This window comes from Apium graveolens, unplaced genomic scaffold (genome assembly GCF_009905375.1).
Source record: "Apium graveolens cultivar Ventura unplaced genomic scaffold, ASM990537v1 ctg8625, whole genome shotgun sequence".
Taxonomy (NCBI): Eukaryota; Viridiplantae; Streptophyta; class Magnoliopsida; order Apiales; family Apiaceae; genus Apium; species Apium graveolens.
In genome coordinates, this window is record NW_027421337.1 from 36,999 (window position 1) to 55,402 (window position 18,404).

General features: G+C 36.1%; 1 protein-coding gene and 2 long non-coding RNA genes across 5 annotated transcripts; 2 read left to right on the forward strand and 1 right to left on the reverse strand.

Annotated features, from left to right (window-relative positions):
• The first annotated feature begins 476 nt into the window (after positions 1-476).
• On the forward strand, positions 477-2,913 carry LOC141705206 (uncharacterized). Of its 2 annotated transcripts, XR_012568253.1 has the most exons (5): positions 477-569; positions 994-1,195; positions 2,305-2,429; positions 2,516-2,680; positions 2,810-2,913. It is a non-coding gene; the product is annotated as an uncharacterized LOC141705206 (long non-coding RNA). The 2 variants fall into 2 exon arrangements; XR_012568252.1 differs by lacking the exons at positions 477-569; positions 994-1,195 and having other exon boundaries at positions 2,037-2,429.
• A 4,339-nt stretch (positions 2,914-7,252) lies between these two features.
• LOC141705201 (uncharacterized) lies at positions 7,253-11,008 on the reverse strand. Its single transcript, XR_012568249.1, has 4 exons — positions 10,852-11,008; positions 8,736-10,466; positions 7,596-8,037; positions 7,253-7,513 (listed from the first exon to the last, which is right to left on the reverse strand). It is a non-coding gene; the product is annotated as an uncharacterized LOC141705201 (long non-coding RNA).
• Positions 11,009-12,754: 1,746 nt separating this feature from the next.
• On the forward strand, positions 12,755-14,871 carry LOC141705205 (uncharacterized). Of its 2 annotated transcripts, XM_074508255.1 has the most exons (3): positions 12,755-13,255; positions 14,081-14,574; positions 14,734-14,871. In XM_074508255.1, the coding sequence occupies exons 1-2, from the start codon at positions 12,792-12,794 to the stop codon at positions 14,451-14,453; spliced, it is 837 nt and encodes a 278-aa protein (XP_074364356.1). In that variant the 5' UTR covers positions 12,755-12,791; the 3' UTR covers positions 14,454-14,574; positions 14,734-14,871. The 2 variants fall into 2 exon arrangements, 1 of the variants encoding a protein (XP_074364356.1); XR_012568251.1 differs by lacking the exon at positions 14,081-14,574 and having other exon boundaries at positions 14,734-14,866.
• The last annotated feature ends 3,533 nt before the right edge of the window (positions 14,872-18,404 follow it).

The window sequence follows — 18,404 nt, forward strand, 5'->3', positions numbered from 1 at the left end:
CTCTTTGCTTTCTCTCTCCCAAACTCGATCAGATTCAAATCAAGTTGTAGAGCGAAGGAAAAAAACAATGGAAATGCCCTCCGTTTTAAACACAATTGATTTTATCGTGCAAATTTTATGTATAATTACTTTAAAATTATTTTCAATGAATTAATGTATGTGTATACCTGTACAGTTTTTGATGCATCTGTTTTGAGGGTATGCAGGCCGTTGCAATTCTTAGGAAATGGGCAGGCAGCCCTTGGAATTCCCAGGAAGTGGCCAGGTACCATAGCCATGGTATCATTATACTTACTTTCAGTGTTTATTTTATCTTTAAGTTTACATATTAATCCTGTGGGGGTTTAGGTTTATATTGAAGGAAAAAAACAATGGAAATGCCCTCCGTTTCAAACACAATTGATTTTATCGTGCAAATTTTATGTATAATTACTTTAAAATTCTTTTCAATGAATTAATGTATGTGTATACGTGTACAATTTTTTATGCATATATTTTGAGGGTATGCAGGTCCTTGCAGTTCTTAGGAAATGGGCAGGCAGCCCTTGGAATTCTCAGGAAGTGGCCAGGTACCATAGCCATGGTATCATTATGCTTACTTTCAGTGTTTATTTTATCTTTAAGTTTACATATTAATCCTGTGGGGGTTTAGGTTTATATTGAGCTCCATATAAATTGGGTTTTGCGGATTATCCATCTTATGGAAGTTTATGTTGAGCTCTCATACTCTCTTTGGACCTTAAATATATAATCACTTTCTTCCGAGCTTTGTTTGTTCATTATAAGATGCATGACATAATTAATTTATCTTTAATTTTGTACGTCTTTGTTCTTCTCTGTTTTTAGATATTTTCTGATTTATGTAGGATGCCTATGAACATCTCTTTTTAGTTAAGTATTCAGGCCGCTAATTGTGACCACAATGCGTTATGCATAAAGGCATGCTATTGAATTCAACAGCCACATTAAGTTTATTCATTCACATTTTTCCAGGCTTCCTATCAGATCCCTCAGATTTGGTGGTGTTGTATTGTAAAAACAGACGAAATTAAAGGAAAAAGCAAAGAACTAAATTGAAATATCCTATGCGTTTATATGAAAGTAGCGACCAATGGTTGTGTGCTCGACTTGGCTCTGCAGCTGTAACGAAATCTATGAAGGAGGATCTTAGGCATCTGATATGGCAGCCTCCCAGGTAACTATATATTTTCCTTGAATCTCTGATCGATTTAAAATTGATTGTTTAAAGCATAAATCATATATTTAGCTCTATTATCTCTCTTCCAAATAATATGTGTCTACATATAAAAAAGGAAGTTATAATAGGCTGTCGTGAGATCTTAAATTTAGCCCAATTGTGTATCTAAATTCTTTTAGGCGTAATTATAAACAATTTTTGCTTTTTATTTTCCCTTTATACTATTTCTTTAGGTTTAAATGTGCTTTGCTGAACTGCTTAAGTTGTAATTTAGGTGCAATATTTGGTAATATTCCACCAATAGTGGTGTCATTATTATTAAACTTATTTTGGATGTTATTTGTCGTATAAGGTTTACAATACTGGATCCATACCATTAACGGGTGAGTAGCTTTTTGAGTATCATGTGGAGGTGCACCTATCTGTCATGCCATCCATTCTGAATTTGATGGTTTTCTCCGTTTATGTGTTCTAGCTTGCTGATATGTTAGCACAGGCTACATACTATATTTTCCCTTTTTTCATCTCTTTTCATGTAATTAAAAGCTTTGTCCGAGGGGTAGGTCTAGTGAGTTTTTGGTGTTGTGGTTGGGGGTTTCGATGCTGGGTTGTAGTAGATCAGAGTTTTGGGTGGTTTTGGGACATGGGGAGTGCCCGAGGTGTGGATTCTGTCTGGAGTGGGGGTTTTATTTTGCAGGTTTTTAGGTCTGAAGGTTTAGATGGGTTCTGTAGTGCTGTTGCAGGTCGTGTAGAGGGTCTGATTTTTTTCGAATGCTGGAGAGGTTTTGCTCGTTTTCAGTGTGGAGTTTCGCTTCGAAGTCGTGATGCTGTAGTTTCAAGTGGTGGTGCTGTTGTAACTTCGAGCGAAGTCTGCAGAATAGGGGAGTTGTTCGTGCAAAGTTTCTCGTGGTGTGACTTCTGTCTGGGGTTTTGGCTGGGTTTTGTTATTGCTGGAATTTGTTTTTGGGCCCGAGTTGTTTTTCTTGATTTCTTTGGTAGTTGCTCTACTCGTACTCTCAGGCTCATTGTCTGTTATTTATCACTCGCATCAGACCGTTCCTTGGGCTGTTATTTTGGCAATAATTTCGGTGTATTGCTTGTGTCAGTGTTTAAGCATTATGCTCAGGATTACAACCCTTGTACCGATATAAAGAAAAGCTTCAACCTACGCAGGCTTCTTGGTGATATGCCTAGCATTGAAACTCTTAAGGGCAATATCATCAGCCTCTGGGTAAAAGTTTAACAAATTAGATTTCTTTCCTTTTCTTAAATTAAAATATGTCTCTTGTGTTTTAATTTAATAATGTACATACATAGTTTTTGGATCCAGGTTTAACTTTTCACAATTATCTAACCTCAACAATGGAGAACTTGAAGACACTGAAATTATGTAGTGTTGCATTTAATGACGTGTATGTGATTTCAAATGCTCTGTGCTTGCTCAGAAGTATGCCCATGTTGGAATGACTTGAGATAAAAGTGGTGAGTGCTAGTACTAAATTGTGTATTAATTGTTAAAATATTGCTGAAACTTAGATGAGGCACCAACTGATAATTTGTTCTTGATTTCAACTCACGATGCAATGTATATGTTACACTCTTGTAATGCAGGGTTGTGACATGAACTGTGGGAGAAACGTAGAGTTAACAGCTGGACAATATTTGGAATCACCAGATTGTGAGCATGTAACTCTAAACCAACTCCAAAATGTGAGCTCCTTTTATTAAAGCTTTGTGAATAGAAATTCAAATCTATGAGTTCAATGCACCTTAAATTACGTACAAAAGAGACAAATAAATTAGGACGGAGGGAGTATCTTGGAGGAGTTGATCTGGCCTCTATGAATTCTATGAATTGATAATAGAAAGTGAAGGTGACAGGACAAATATTCATGCAACTTAATTCTAGAAGGATAGAAAACATGACCAGGAATTGGTCTTTGAGACATGAGACCTATTTCTTAAAACAGGTACATTCAGTCAGAAGTATGTTCAGCTATTGAGCATTTCCCAAGAGCACCGTCTATTTGCATTCACTCGCTAGTCTTTCACCTCTATTGTTAATAACTCTCACAAACTGCAGTCAGATATTCTTTTTGTAATAAATTTTTGGATGATAAAACTACTAATCAAACTGAGCTTTGGACAAGCCAATTCACGATGCTATGTCAAATACAGAGTTACGTTTTTTTTCCACTGTCAAGGCAAAAGGAAAGAAATTGATGATCAACATTCAAGTAACACTTTATTACTCTATTAAAAAACCCGCCATATATTACCATTTCACAATAGAGTTCTCTTCACTCAGGTCCATTGTCAAATACAGAAATTTTGTCTTCACTTATATCAACACTGCAATAAAAGTGACTGATCAGCATTGTATGTCAAGAATGTAGACTGTTATTAATTTCAAACAGTATCTTAAGCCACAAGTATGAGCATCAAAAGTACATAATAATTGAAGTAGTCAAAATCAGAACGTTGTTTTATAACAGAAAAAATATATTGCAAAATCCATGAAATCTGGTAACATGTGACTTAGAAGCAAGATTCTTAACAGAAGTCCGCTTATCCAAAAAAATTCCAGTTAAAATATACTGATAGCCAAGATAGAAACAAAAAATTTGAGCAGAGTAGTGTTTTCTACGATTTAATAGCTGATCTAGGTTGTTACATGAGTAAAATGCCAGCCCACAAAGACAGATTGCTTAGCTAACTATATTTTCATAGATTCAGAGGGGTTAGATTTTACCAATTGAGCATGCAACTGGTGGAAATTTATAATGACAATATACATTTCTTAAATTAAAGAATGCATAAAAGGGATAGGGTATTTCCTTCAGACAGTGTTCATGAGAAGCAGCATAATGCATTCATATTTGGTGTAAATGTTAGAAAAATAATACAAGGTCCCTAATGTAAGATTTGGTGTTGATTACAGAGGTACGCCAATTGAATAATAAACAAAGCTCTTTTACATTTAGGAAGGGAAAACAATCAATCACAATGCACTCTGATAAATTAATAAAAGCATAGGATGATTCCCATAATGCCAAATTAGATAATCAGGCCCTCGAGGATTTCTTACCTAATCAGCCTTGTCCTGTTATTCTTGGACCAAATTGCTTGTAGAGAATTGTCTTGCTGGCTGCGTACACGTCCAAGACAGCCTCTGACACTACAAGCAGCTCCAAGTCACGCATTAGTTGCTCAAGGATTGTAAGTGAAACTAGGTGGTTACCAACTGTCTTCTCTAGCTGTGAAACGTGAAATGTATCTACTCGACTCATCGACTGCATCATGAAAGTATTCTACAACAATCAAATGAAGTAATGAATGATTAAATCACATTAACAGTAGTGAGAAAAATGAAGCAACCAGCACAATCTACACAATGTCTAATCTTTTATAATAAGTGACAAATTTATAAATCCTGCCCATAATTAGATTAAAAAATAGACCATCTTACAGTGAAAAAGAAACAAAAAGGAACACGTAGGAGGAATCCCTCGAGTCCTTCAGCTGGGAGGAAGCTCTCCGTGTGGCTGAGAACTCGTAGGAGGAAGCTTTGAGATGGAAATTCAACGTACTTGGTCTGTTTCTTCCTGTAGTCGTACAACATTTCTCCTAATCTAGTTTTTCCAAAAAACTGATTTGCACCAGAGTAGAGAAACAACCAATCTATCTCCTCCGAACCAATGCCAAAAGTGAACATTTTGTTCCAAACCACCTCACCAGAAACTGCTATTGGTGTCCACAAACTGAGCTCCTTTTCAACAAGTGACCCGTCAGGAACAGTTTTAAGGACCACAGCCACGGAGCCCTCAAAATTCAAAACGTTGGACTTCCTTGCATGAACAAAGCTTGGGTACGAAATCAGTCCAAACAGTTCGGTATGCAAATCAAAAGTTATAATGAAATCCACACCTTCCATATACAAAACCCCGTCAACAACGGGACCAGACCTCAAAACAGGGGATGGGGGGTAATAGAGAAAACTTGGTAACTCAGTATCGACCTTAATGACCCTCCAGGAATCAGAATTTGAAGAATACAAATGCGCTGCTTCCAAACCCACATGTTTATTATCAATTTTCTGATATTCAAGAAATAAAACCTTAAAGTCACAGGATACACAATCAAATCCAAACCCAACTTCAAATTTGTAGGCTTTTAGGACTGGTCGTGGGTTGTCGATGATAACAGTGAAGGGTGTGTGCGGTTTGTCAATAACAGGGGTGCGTGGTGGTGGGTGGAATATTGTATGTCTCCTCTCCTCAGTCATGGTGAAAGCCGCAGGTGGAAGCATGAGTTTCTTAGACATCCTAGTTAGGGGATTTAATAGATATAAATCAGCTTTAAAGTTATGAAAAACACAAACAACACCGTTAGAAGAGCTTACAAATTGTAATAAATCAAAAGGGGGCATCAAGGGGATATTCACCGAATAGTGTTTGAGAGAATCGGGGTAGAGAATAGTGGCAGCGTGACAGCCTTCATTATCGTCTACTCTAGAAGTAATCATAATAATAGAGGGTAATTTATTTACAGAAATTAGGTGGTGAGCAATGTGGAATTTAGGTGTTGAAATGATAGAATGCCATAACTTACAAACAGATTTACATCTGAACAGCGAAATGACACAAGTGCGAGAGAGTATGTTGAATATAAGGTCCTTCGATAAATACCTCTCAGCACTTGAAGATAAGATCTCGGCCCCTGCATTGTCTTCTTGAGTTGCTTTTGCTTTGCCCGGATTGTTCCTCTTATTCTTGGATAGGATTGTGTCCTGGTCACAATTCATCTTTCTCTTTCTAACATATATGATGGCCTTATACACATCATCATTATTTTTACTACTGGATGATGATGATGATTTGTTATGATGTTGTTCTCTAGTAGTATAGTTGAGCATCTTTTTGTTGTGCCTCTTGTTCCTATTAAGAGAAGTTAAATGGTTCCTCTTTCTCTTATTAGATGATGATGATGATGATTGGTTCCTCTTTCTCTTATTAGATGATGATGATGATGATGATGATTTAGCGGAAAGATTAGATATCTTCTCCTCTTCTTCTTCTTGTTTAGACATATTGTTCATCTTCCTCTTCTTCTTCTTCACAACGGCACAACGGATTGAGGTCCCCAAATCACTCCACATCTTCCTCTTGTTGTTGATGGGTGATGATTTTGATTTATTCTTCCCCTCCTCCTCGACAACATCATCATCATCATCATCATGTTTACACAAAATCCACTTTCCAGCAGGAGGATCCATCGATTGATTGAGTTTAATTTTGATATCTGAATTATTCTGGGTTTTACTTGTTGTGTGTGTCTTGCCCAAATCTTCCTTTGCTGTGTGTATATATATAGGCTTCAGGTCGTTTATCTTCTACTGCCTGTATACTTCCTATTGGGCCGCCCAACCCTTTTTCGGGCTTTGTTTCCAAATATTTATTTTATTTTGTTTTCAAAAATATTATTTTATTTAGTTTTAAAACTAAATAACCTCTTAGTAATAGCTTATGTGGCACTCATTTTATCAATTGATGCAATCCAATGATGATAGGTAAAATAAAATCTTTAGGAAAAAATATAGATAAGTGGTTATGAATGGTTATATATAGCCGATGTCTAAAAACTGGTAATAAAAAAATATAGATAAATTTATAGTGAATATCTTTAAAATTTATACATATATTTTGTTATCTATATTTTAAATAATTATTATAGTCAACAAATTTAGTTAATCTCGTTGGATAATCGGAGATGTTCCGTCGGTTTAATTGTAGTTTTTACAATTGTATTGTTTACAAAAACAATAGTAACAGGGCTTGTTTGGGCCGGTTTTACCTATTTAATTACCAAACCCGTTTATTGCGGCATAAATATTAAATCATTAATCTCAAAAAAAATATTAAATTCAACCCTATTAACTATGTGATGGGTTGGGCCGGGTTGGGTTAATCGGGTTGAAAGAAATAAAGCTGTCAAAATTACATATAACTAATGTTCATTGTAAAATACAAAAATTAAAAAATTAAAAGCAGGAAATTAAGTACTGAATCCAGAATATTACATCATCCATAAATAGTTCGGAATCCAGAATATTACATCATCCATAAATAGTTTAAGCAATCCCAAATATTACATCACCCATCAATAGTACGTCCCGAAGCATACTACAAAACAGTCTAAAATTTAAACAAAATAGGCTGAATAGTGACAATCAGTGATCAATGAGATTAATAACATTGGCTCTACTATTGCACTTCTCATTTGATCCAACACTGCCTTTCTTTTTTCCAATAGTATCTACAAAATATACAATATTTGAAATTTCAGAAAACATGTTATAAAATCTACTTCAAGAAATGTATCGAAAAGTGTTTTTCACCTTCTTCAACTTCAAGAAATTCGTAGGATTGAGTTTTATCCAAATAAGTATTAGATTTAATTCCACCATGACTACCCTTCAACCAACTTTGAGTACAAATGAGCGCCTTCACCATTTTTGGACTTAAAGAACTCCGAAAAGCATCCAGTATTCGTCCACTTGTACTAAATGCAGATTCCGAAGCAACAGTCGAAACTGGAATAGCAAGAATATCTCGAGCAATCAAAGATAAAGTTGGGTACGTGCTAGTATTGTCTTTCCACCAATTAAGAATGTTGAACTTATCGGTCATAGGGTCTAGAGGTTCTTCAGAATAGTAGATGTCAAGATCACTCTTTTTCTCCGTTGTTCCCATTTGCTGCTGCTGCATATAATTCTCCAACAACCTTCTCTTCCGTGTTTCTTTGCCAACAGTTTAAACTGGAGAAGGACCTCCACTGTCCTGTTACACGTTAACATTTACAAGTCAAACATGTATGTTATACTACTAATCTGGAAGTACAGAACATGACTGAACCTAGATAATAAACATATTCACTAGCAGCAATAAGTATATCACAGTCAATACAGAAACATGATCACTGTCCAAAAGAAGATGGCATCTAAAAACTGTTAAGGTGTTGTTGGGTAACACTGTCAAATGTCTAGCAAAGAGTGAGTCATGTAGTTCACAAGATAGCTATTTACATTCTTCAAACTAGAAGAGTTGGTGATCAGAAAAACAATTTTCCTGCTGGAGTGGTGTGGTTAGCATCTCCAGACTCCAATATTAGTATATGGGGCTCTATTTCATTATTTTCTATTAATTAGTACATAACTTCAAATTCCAGGAAGTCAAAGGCTAAAACTGTAAACTAATACTTGCCAAAATACAGCAAGTAACAATATTTGTAAACTAACTTCCCTGTGTTTGTGGTCATGACTCGTGACTAGGCATTTGAAATATATTAGTTTTCCATCATGTTCAGTTCTTTCAATCATCTGCATACTGACCAACACCAATTTATACCAAGCTATTATCTTCTTCTAAAGTACATAAATCAACACTACAGAAATCTACTGACTAGGCTAAAACTGCTTGATCAACACTACAGAAATCAGAAAACAGATTATAAAGTACAGTGCAGCCAGAAAACTAACCTTAGTACAACCATCTCTAACTCTAGTACTATAACAAACATGTAAGCCGTGCAAAATCGACTCCACCTTCACAACAATCCTAGCAACCGTCTCAGCATCATATACAGATTCAAAACAGTACTTCAAGTACCTCATTTTGTACCCGGGATCGAGTACAACAGCCAAGAACAACATTGGATTTATATTATCCGCATTTTCCCAATATTTGTCGTATTTTCTCTTCATGCTAACAGCCATGGTAGACAATAAAGGATGATCTTGATCTACTAACTCGGCCAGCATAGTGTGAATCTCACATATTTCATGATAAAAGTTATTTGAAGTTTGGTGCAAAGTGCCACTAAACTTCAACGTAACTTCATAAAAGGTAGACAAAAATTTCACAAAAACAGTTGCTGACTCCCAATCATTAGACGATGGAGGTCCAATCATTTTTTTACCGTTCTCTTTTTCCATAAAGTAGCTCAAAAATTTGTCGTCCTCCTCTTCATACCTTGTAAATGCTTTTTCAAACTTCAGAGCCGCATCCAGCTCATATACGTGCTATTCCACCTTGTAGGCACGTCTGAGACCAGTCCCCCCTTATAATCAATTCTCTTCTTCTCCACACAACATCTGAATTTAAGTAGCCTTGCTGTAGATGAACGAATGTATCTCACGGAATTACGGATTGCAACTATTGAGTCATGCAACTTTGTTAGTCCGTCATTGACAATTAAGTTTATGATGTGAGCACCACGTCGAACATGGAGATGTTCACCATCAAGAACAACACATTTCCATGCATTGACCCTTCTCCTTACAAAACCAATTGCTACATCATTGGCTGATGCGTTGTCAAGTGTAACAGAAAATACTTTTTCAACCCCCCATTCAAGCAAACAGCCCTCAATCACCTTTCCAATGGTCTCACCTTTATGGTTTGAAACTTGACAAAAGTTGATTATCTGTTTTTATAGCTTCCAATCAGAATCTATGTAGTGTGCAGTGAGACACATGTAGGACATTTGAGTTCGGGATGTCCAACAATCGGTTGTTAGACTCACCTTTTGTCCAGCGGCTGTCAAATCTTTCATCAATTTAGATTTCTCATTACAAAACAGCGTGTAAATGTCCCGAATAACAGTCATTCGACTTGGGACCACAAACCTAGGTTGCAGCTCATTGATCAAATTCTTAAAACCTTCCCCCTCCACAACATTGAAGGCCTGTTCATCCTTCACCACAAACTTCGCCAAGGCATTCCGACATCTTACTTTTTTAAATGTTGCTACGAACAAACTGCCCTTTCCTTCAAATCTACGTTTAAAGCTAAGCACCTTTTGCTTCCTATCAGCCATATTTTTTGGATAATTCTTGCATTTCTTTAAGTGAGCCCACAAACTACTTGTTCCAACTCTTGTACTATGACAAGCATAGTTCGCTCCACAATAGTTACATGTGCATCTTGGACCCTTATGATTTCCACCCTTTATTTTGGTAAAATGATCCCACACATCAGAAGTTCTGGTAGGTTTTCTCTTGGTTGTAAGTGGGTCAACATCATCAGTCTCCCTTTTAGGGGATTTAAGTTCACCATTAGTAATCGAGGGTTCATCAGGGGGTTAAGTTTTGATCAGAGTTTGGGGTTAGGAAAGTGTTTGGGTTTTGGGTGGTGTTTAAGATCACTGGAGGAATTTGTTGAGTGGAATCAGATATCGGGGGCGGGAATGTTGTTTCCATATTTTTGTCCTAAATCCAAACAAATAAATAAATATATATCAAAACAAAGATTGAGCACTCAGTCAAGACTTTATAAATTAATCTATTAAAAACAAATAAATAAGTTAAATCAAGAAACAAATCAAATCATACCAAAGATTTAAAATAAACAAATCAAATCAAGTTTAAAATGAATATCACTACCTATTAAATCATCACAAGTCATTCATTTAGTTACAATCACCACATCCACAGGTCATTTAAGTTACCAAAGATTAAGATTAGCCAAAATACTAATTGAGGATTATCAAAGATTTGACAAATAAATCATACAACTCTCAAATAAAACAAATCAATACTTACAGCAAATCAATATGAATAAAACAAAATATTGAAGAGATTAAAAGAATCTTACAAATTAATTGAAGATTTGGAGCCAATGAGATAGAACTGAAGTGACGAGTGAGGACTGAGGAGTGAGGAGCGGCTGTATAATATGAAATGTAATATTATACAGACTAACTAGGGTTTAGTTGGGGGAAGTTCTGAAGTAATATTGTAAATGGGTCGGGGTCAGGGAATCAGGGAGTGTAAAATATTTAAAATGGGTTGGGCCTAGTTATATAACCGGGTTGGGTTAGTTTAGGTTTTTAAAAGGATAAAATCTTACCCAACCCATTATAAACGGGTTAAATAAAAAATAACCCAATTAATCCACGGTTTTAAACGGTTCAGTTTAAACGGCTCATTTCAGGATTGGGTTGGGTCGGGTCGGGTTTGACGGGTTACGTAATCCATGAGCGGCCCTAATAGGTAGTGCCGCAGTTGTTGCAAAAAATTCTTGTGTGGAAATTGATTTGCACGCATATCAAATTAACCTTCACCTTTATTCACAATCCTTATGTTAACTGCCTAAGGTTAATATTAATTAATCATAATTAATAATTAATAAATTACGGGATTATTAAAAAATATTTGTCATGCTAAAAGATGACATAACATAAGCGTAAGAAATTTTTTATTTAAAAATTTGATATTATACTGTCAAAACAATCTCAAGCATTAATGTTCTATAATTAAAAGTAGACGATTAAAAATAATATCTTATTAGAATAAGTATTTAAAGTATGTCCTTAGTACGATCATAAATCAAATATAATTATATTATTCTACTATTATTCAAACACCATATTTTTATTTATGAATACAATAAAAATATTATTTTATTTAGTTTTAAAAAAATATTATTTTATTTAGTTTTAAAACTAAATAAAATAATATTTTTGAAAACTAAATAAATAAATATTTGGAAACAAAGCCCGAAAAAGGGTTGGCCGGCCAAATAGGAAATAGGGGTGCACATCGGTCGGGTTGGCCGGGTTAAAGGCGATTTTACAACCCGACCCAATTAAATCGACTTGAATTTTTTTAACCCAACCCATAAAATATAATTTCGTTACCCAACCCTACCCGTCGTACATCGGTTTGGGTCGGGTTGGGTTGGTTTGGATGTGTTGAATGATCCGATAAAAAAAGTTCTAATACTATTTATTATCACTCATCTTGAAAATTTAGATAAAAATGAAATTTGTATAATTATAGTTAAAGTACTAATATTTAAATTTGATTAACATCATAATTTTAGTAATGTATATCATATCGTAAATTATATGCATAACTAAATGTTTTAACGATACATCTACAGATGAAAATGAATATGCAAACATAAATTGAACAAATAAAATTATTACCCAGGAAACTTAATATGATATTGGAGATGAGAAAATAATACACAACACATTTAAGATACTATAATAGTTACGTGAAAACATACGAGAAGAGGCGTAAATATATGTCAAACTTAAAAAATTATATAAAATTATGGAGAATATATTAATGAATCGGGTTGGGTTGGGTTATGGTAAAAATATTTGTAATCCGTACCCAACCCATTTATGTCGGGTTGATAAAAAACAATTCATCTATAATTCGGTTTACATTAGGTGGGGTTTTTCGGGTTGAAAAAGGGTTGAGTTGGGTGTCGTTGATCGGTTTGTTCAAACCCATGTGCAGCCAAATAGGAAGTATACAGGCAGTAGAAGATAAACGACCTGAAGCCTATATATATATATATATACACACAGCAAAGGAAGATTTGGGGCAAGACACACACAACAAGTAAAACCCAGAATAATACAGATATTAAAATTAAACTCAATCAATCAATCGATGGATCCTCCTGCTGGAAAGTGGATTTTGTGTAAACATGATGATGATGATGATGATGATGATGTTGTCGAGGAGGAGGGGAAGAATAAATCAAAATCATCAACCATCAACAACAAGAGGAAGAAGATGTGGAGTGATTTGGGCACCTCAATCCGTTGTGCCGTTGTGAAGAAGAAGAAGAGGAAGATGAACAATATGTCTAAACAAGAAGAAGAAGAGGAGAAGATATCTAATCTTTACGCTAAATCATCATCATCATCATCTAATAAGAGAAAGAGGAACCAATCATCATCATCATCATCTAATAAGAGAAAGAGGAACCATTTAACTTCTCTTAATAGGAACAAGAGGCGCAACAAAAAGATGTTCAACTATACGACTAGAGAACAACATCATAACAAATCATCATCATCATCCAGTAGTAAAAATAATGATGATGTGTATAAGGCCATCAGATATGTTAGAAAGAGAAAGATGAATTGTGACCAGGACACAATCCTATCCAAGAATAAGAGGAACAATCCGGGCAAAGCAAAAGCAACTCAAGAAGACAATGCAGGGGCCGAGATCTTATCTTCAAGTGCTGAGAGGTATTTATCGAAGGACCTTATATTCAACATACTCTCTCGCACTTGTGTCATTTCGCTGTTCAGATGTAAATATGTTTGTAAGTTATGGCATTCTATCATTTCAACACCTAAATTCCACATTGCTCACCACCTAATTTCTGTAAATAAATTACCCTCTATTATTATGATTACTTCTAGAGTAGACGATAATGAAGGCTGTCACGCTGCCACTATTCTCTACCCCGATTCTCTCAAACACTATTCGGTGAATATCCCCTTGATGCCCCCTTTTGATTTATTACAATTTGTAAGCTCTTCTAACGGTGTTGTTTGTGTTTTTCATAACTTTAAAGCTGATTTATATCTATTAAATCCCCTAACTAGGATGTATAAGAAACTCATGCTTCCACCTGCGGCTTTCACCATGACTGAGGAGAGGAGACATACAATATTCCACCCACCACCACGCACCCCTGTTATTGACAAACCGCACACACCCTTCACTGTTATCATCGACAACCCACGACCAGTCCTAAAAGCCTACAAATTTGAAGTTGGGTTTGGATTTGATTGTGTATCCTGTGACTTTAAGGTTTTATTTCTTGAATATCAGAAAATTGATAATAAACATGTGGGTTTGGAAGCAGCGCATTTGTATTCTTCAAATTCTGATTCCTGGAGGGTCATTAAGGTCGATACTGAGTTACCAAGTTTCTCTATTACCCCCCCATCCCCTGTTTTGAGGTCTGGTCCCGTTGTTGACGGGGTTTTGTATATGGAAGGTGTGGATTTCATTATAACTTTTGATTTGCATACCGAACTGTTTGGACTGATTTCGTACCCAAGCTTTGTTCATGCAAGGAAGTCCAACGTTTTGAATTTTGAGGGCTCCGTGGCTGTGGTCCTTAAAACTGTTCCTGACGGGTCACTTGTTGAAAAGGAGCTCAGTTTGTGGACACCAATAGCAGTTTCTGGTGAGGTGGTTTGGAACAAAATGTTCACTTTTGGCACTGGTTCGGAGGAGATAGATTGGTTGTTTCTCTACTCTGGTGCAAATCAGTTTTTTGGAAAAACTAGATTAGGAGAAATGTTGTACGACTACAGGAAGAAACAGACCAAGTACGTTGAATTTCCATCTCAAAGCTTCCTCCTAGGAGTTCTCAGCCACACGGAGAGCTTCCTCCCAGCTGAAGGACTCGAGGGATTCAATGAGAGTTGAATGCATAAATCACTTGATACTTTTGTTGAGTTGTGCTCTCGATGCACAATAATGAGTTTATGTTCCGACTTGTACACAGATTGAGGGCTTCTAAAGTGTTCCTTTTTGTTTCTTTTTCACTGTAAGATGGTGTATTTTTTAATCTAATTATGGGCAGGATTTATAAATTTGTCACTTGATTATAAAAGATTAGACATTGTGTAGATTGTGCTGGTTGCTTCATTTTTCTCACTACTGTTAATGTGATTTAATCATTCATTACTTCATTTGATTGTTGTAGAATACTTTCATGATGCAGTCGATGAGTCGAGTAGATACATTTCACGTTTCACAGCTAGAGAAGACAGTTGGTAACCACCTAGTTTCACTTACAATCCTTGAGCAACTAATGCGTGACTTGGAGCTGCTTGTAGTGTCAGAGGCTGTCTTGGACGTGTACGCAGCCAGCAAGACAATTCTCTACAAGCAATTTGGTCCAAGAATAACAGGACAAGGCTGATTAGGTAAGAAATCCTCGAGGGCCTGATTATCTAATTTGGCATTATGGGAATCATCCTATGCTTTTATTAATTTATCAGAGTGCATTGTGATTGATTGTTTTCCCTTCCTAAATGTAAAGAGCTTTGTTTATTATTCAATTGGCGTACCTCTGTAATCAACACCAAATCTTACATTAGGGACCTTGTATTATTTTTCTAACATTTACACCAAATATGAATGCATTATGCTGCTTCTCATGAACACTGTCTGAAGGAAATACCCTATCCCTTTTATGCATTCTTTAATTTAAGAAATGTATATTGTCATTATAAATTTCCACCAGTTGCATGCTCAATTGGTAAATCTAACCCCTCTGAATCTATGAAAATATAGTTAGCTAAGCAATCTGTCTTTGTGGGCTGGCATTTTACTCATGTAACAACCTAGATCAGCTATTAAATCGTAGAAAACACTACTCTGCTCAAATTTTTTGTTTCTATCTTGGCTATCAGTATATTTTAACTGGAATTTTTTTGGATAAGCGGACTTCTGTTAAGAATCTTGCTTCTAAGTCACATGTTACCAGATTTCATGGATTTTGCAATATATTTTTTCTGTTATAAAACAACGTTCTGATTTTGACTACTTCAATTATTATGTACTTTTGATGCTCATACTTGTGGCTTAAGATACTGTTTGAAATTAATAACAGTCTACATTCTTGACATACAATGCTGATCAGTCACTTTTATTGCAGTGCTTGATATAAGTGAAGACAAAATTTCTGTATTTGACAATGGACCTGAGTGAAGAGAACTCTATTGTGAAATGGTAATATATGGCGGGTTTTTTTAATAGAGTAATAAAGTGTTACTTGAATGTTGATCATCAATTTCTTTCCTTTTGCCTTGACAGTGGAAAAAAAAACGTAACTCTGTATTTGACATAGCATCGTGAATTGGCTTGTCCAAAGCTCAGTTTGATTAGTAGTTTTATCATCCAAAAATTTATTACAAAAGAATATCTGACTGCAGTTTGTGAGAGTTATTAACAATAGAGGTGAAAGACTAGCGAGTGAATGCAAATAGACGGTGCTCTTGGGAAATGCTCAATAGCTGAACATACTCTGACTGGAATGTACCTGTTTTAAGAAATAGGTCTCATGTCTCAAAGACCAATTCCTGGTCATGTTTTCTATCCTTCAGGAATTAAGTTGCATGAATATTTGTCCTGTCACCTTCACTTTCTATTATCAATTCATAGAATTCATGGAGGCCAGATCAACTCCTCCAAGATACTCCCTCCGTCCTAATTTATTTGTCTCTTTTGTACGTAATTTAAGGTGCATTGAACTCATAGATTGAATTTCTATTCACAAAGCTTTAATAAAAGGAGCTCACATTTTGGAGTGGTTTAGAGTTACATGCTCACAATCTGGTGATTCCAAATATTGTCCAGCTGTTAACTCTACGTTTCTCCCACAGTTCATGTCACAACCCTGCATTACAAGAGTGTAACATATACATTGCATCGTGAGTTGAAATCAAGAACAAATTATCAGTTGGTGCCTCATCTAAGTTTCAGCAATATTTTAACAATTAATACACAATTTAGTACTAGCACTCACCACTTTTATCTCAAGTCATTCCAACATGGGCATACTTCTGAGCAAGCACAGAGCATTTGAAATCACATACACGTCATTAAATGCAACACTACATAATTTCAGTGTCTTCAAGTTCTCCATTGTTGAGGTTAGATAATTGTGAAAAGTTAAACCTGGATCCAAAAACTATGTATGTACATTATTAAATTAAAACACAAGAGACATATTTTAATTTAAGAAAAGGAAAGAAATCTAATTTGTTAAACTTTTATCCAGAGGCTGATGATATTGCCCTTAAGAGTTTCAATGCTAGGCATATCACCAAGAAGCCTGCGTAGGTTGAAGCTTTTCTTTATATCGGTACAAGGGTTGTAATCCTGAGCATAATGCTTAAACACTGACACAAGCAATACACCGAAATTATTGCCAAAATAACAGCCCAAGGAACGGTCTGATGCGAGTGATAAATACCAGACAATGAGCCTGAGAGTACGAGTAGAGCAACTACCAAAGAAATCAAGAAAAACAACTCGGGCCCAAAAAAAATTCCAGCAATAACAGAACCCAGCCAAAACCCCAGACAGAAGTCACACCACGAGAAACTTTGCACGAACAACTCCCCTATTCTGCAGACTTCGCTCGAAGTTACAACAGCACCACCACTTGAAACTACAGCATCACGACTTCGAAGCGAAACTCCACACTGAAAATGAGCAAAACCTCTCCAGCATTCGAAAAAAACCAGACCCTCTACACGACCTGCAACAGCACTACAGAACCCATCTAAACCTTCAGACCTAAAAACCTGCAAAATAAAACCCCCACTCCAGACAGAATCCACACCTCGGGCACTCCCCATGTCCCAAAACCACCCAAAACTCTGATCTACTACAACCCAGCATCGAAACCCCCAACCACACACCAAAAACTCACTAGACCTACCCCTCGGACAAAGCTTTTAATTACATGAAAAGAGATGAAAAAAGGGAAAATATAGTATGTAGCCTGTGCTAACATATCAGCAAGCTAGAACACATAAACGGAGAAAACCATCAAATTCAGAATGGATGGCATGACAGATAGGTGCACCTCCACATGATCGAACCACCCCCCAGTATCGAAAATATTCAAAAATCTGCAGCAAATTGAAACCCCAGGATCGAACCACCCCCCAAAAACACAAAGCAACCTGCAGACCCATCTGCATAGCTTCAACAGATAACAACACAAAACCAAGAAACAGACCCTGATTCTGCAGACCCCAAAGTAGCACTAACAATACCTACGGCTTTCAAATTGCTCAGAAACCTCCGAAAACCGCAACTTAAACTACAGCAGCTCTCAGCTCGAAGCGAGAAACCACAACGAAATCAAGAAAAACAACTCAGGCCCAAAAACAGATTCAAAGAAAATATAGTTACCTGGGAGGCTGCCATATCAGATGCCCAAGATCCTCCTTCATAGATTTCGTTACAGCTGTAGAGCCAAGTCAAGCACACAACCATTGGTCGCTACTTTCATATAAACGCATATACAAAAACCAGAATCCAGAATTACTTTCATCATCATTGTACACAGTACATATACAAAAACCAGAATCCAGAATTACTTTCATTATCATTATGTCATGTAGCAGTCTTCTGGTCTGGCCCTTTATTTACACATTCTAATTTACATTTAATGTTAATGTACTCTCTCACATGCAGCGGACCTCGTTTTCCATATCTCCATCCTGATAAAAGGGAAATACCATATTTTCTCCAAGTTCAGGGTCTTTTTTCATTCTAACAATCGATCCGTCCTGATCAATGCAATAAGTCCACATTTGTCAGAACACGGGCCAAAACACGGTTTATATACTTCCT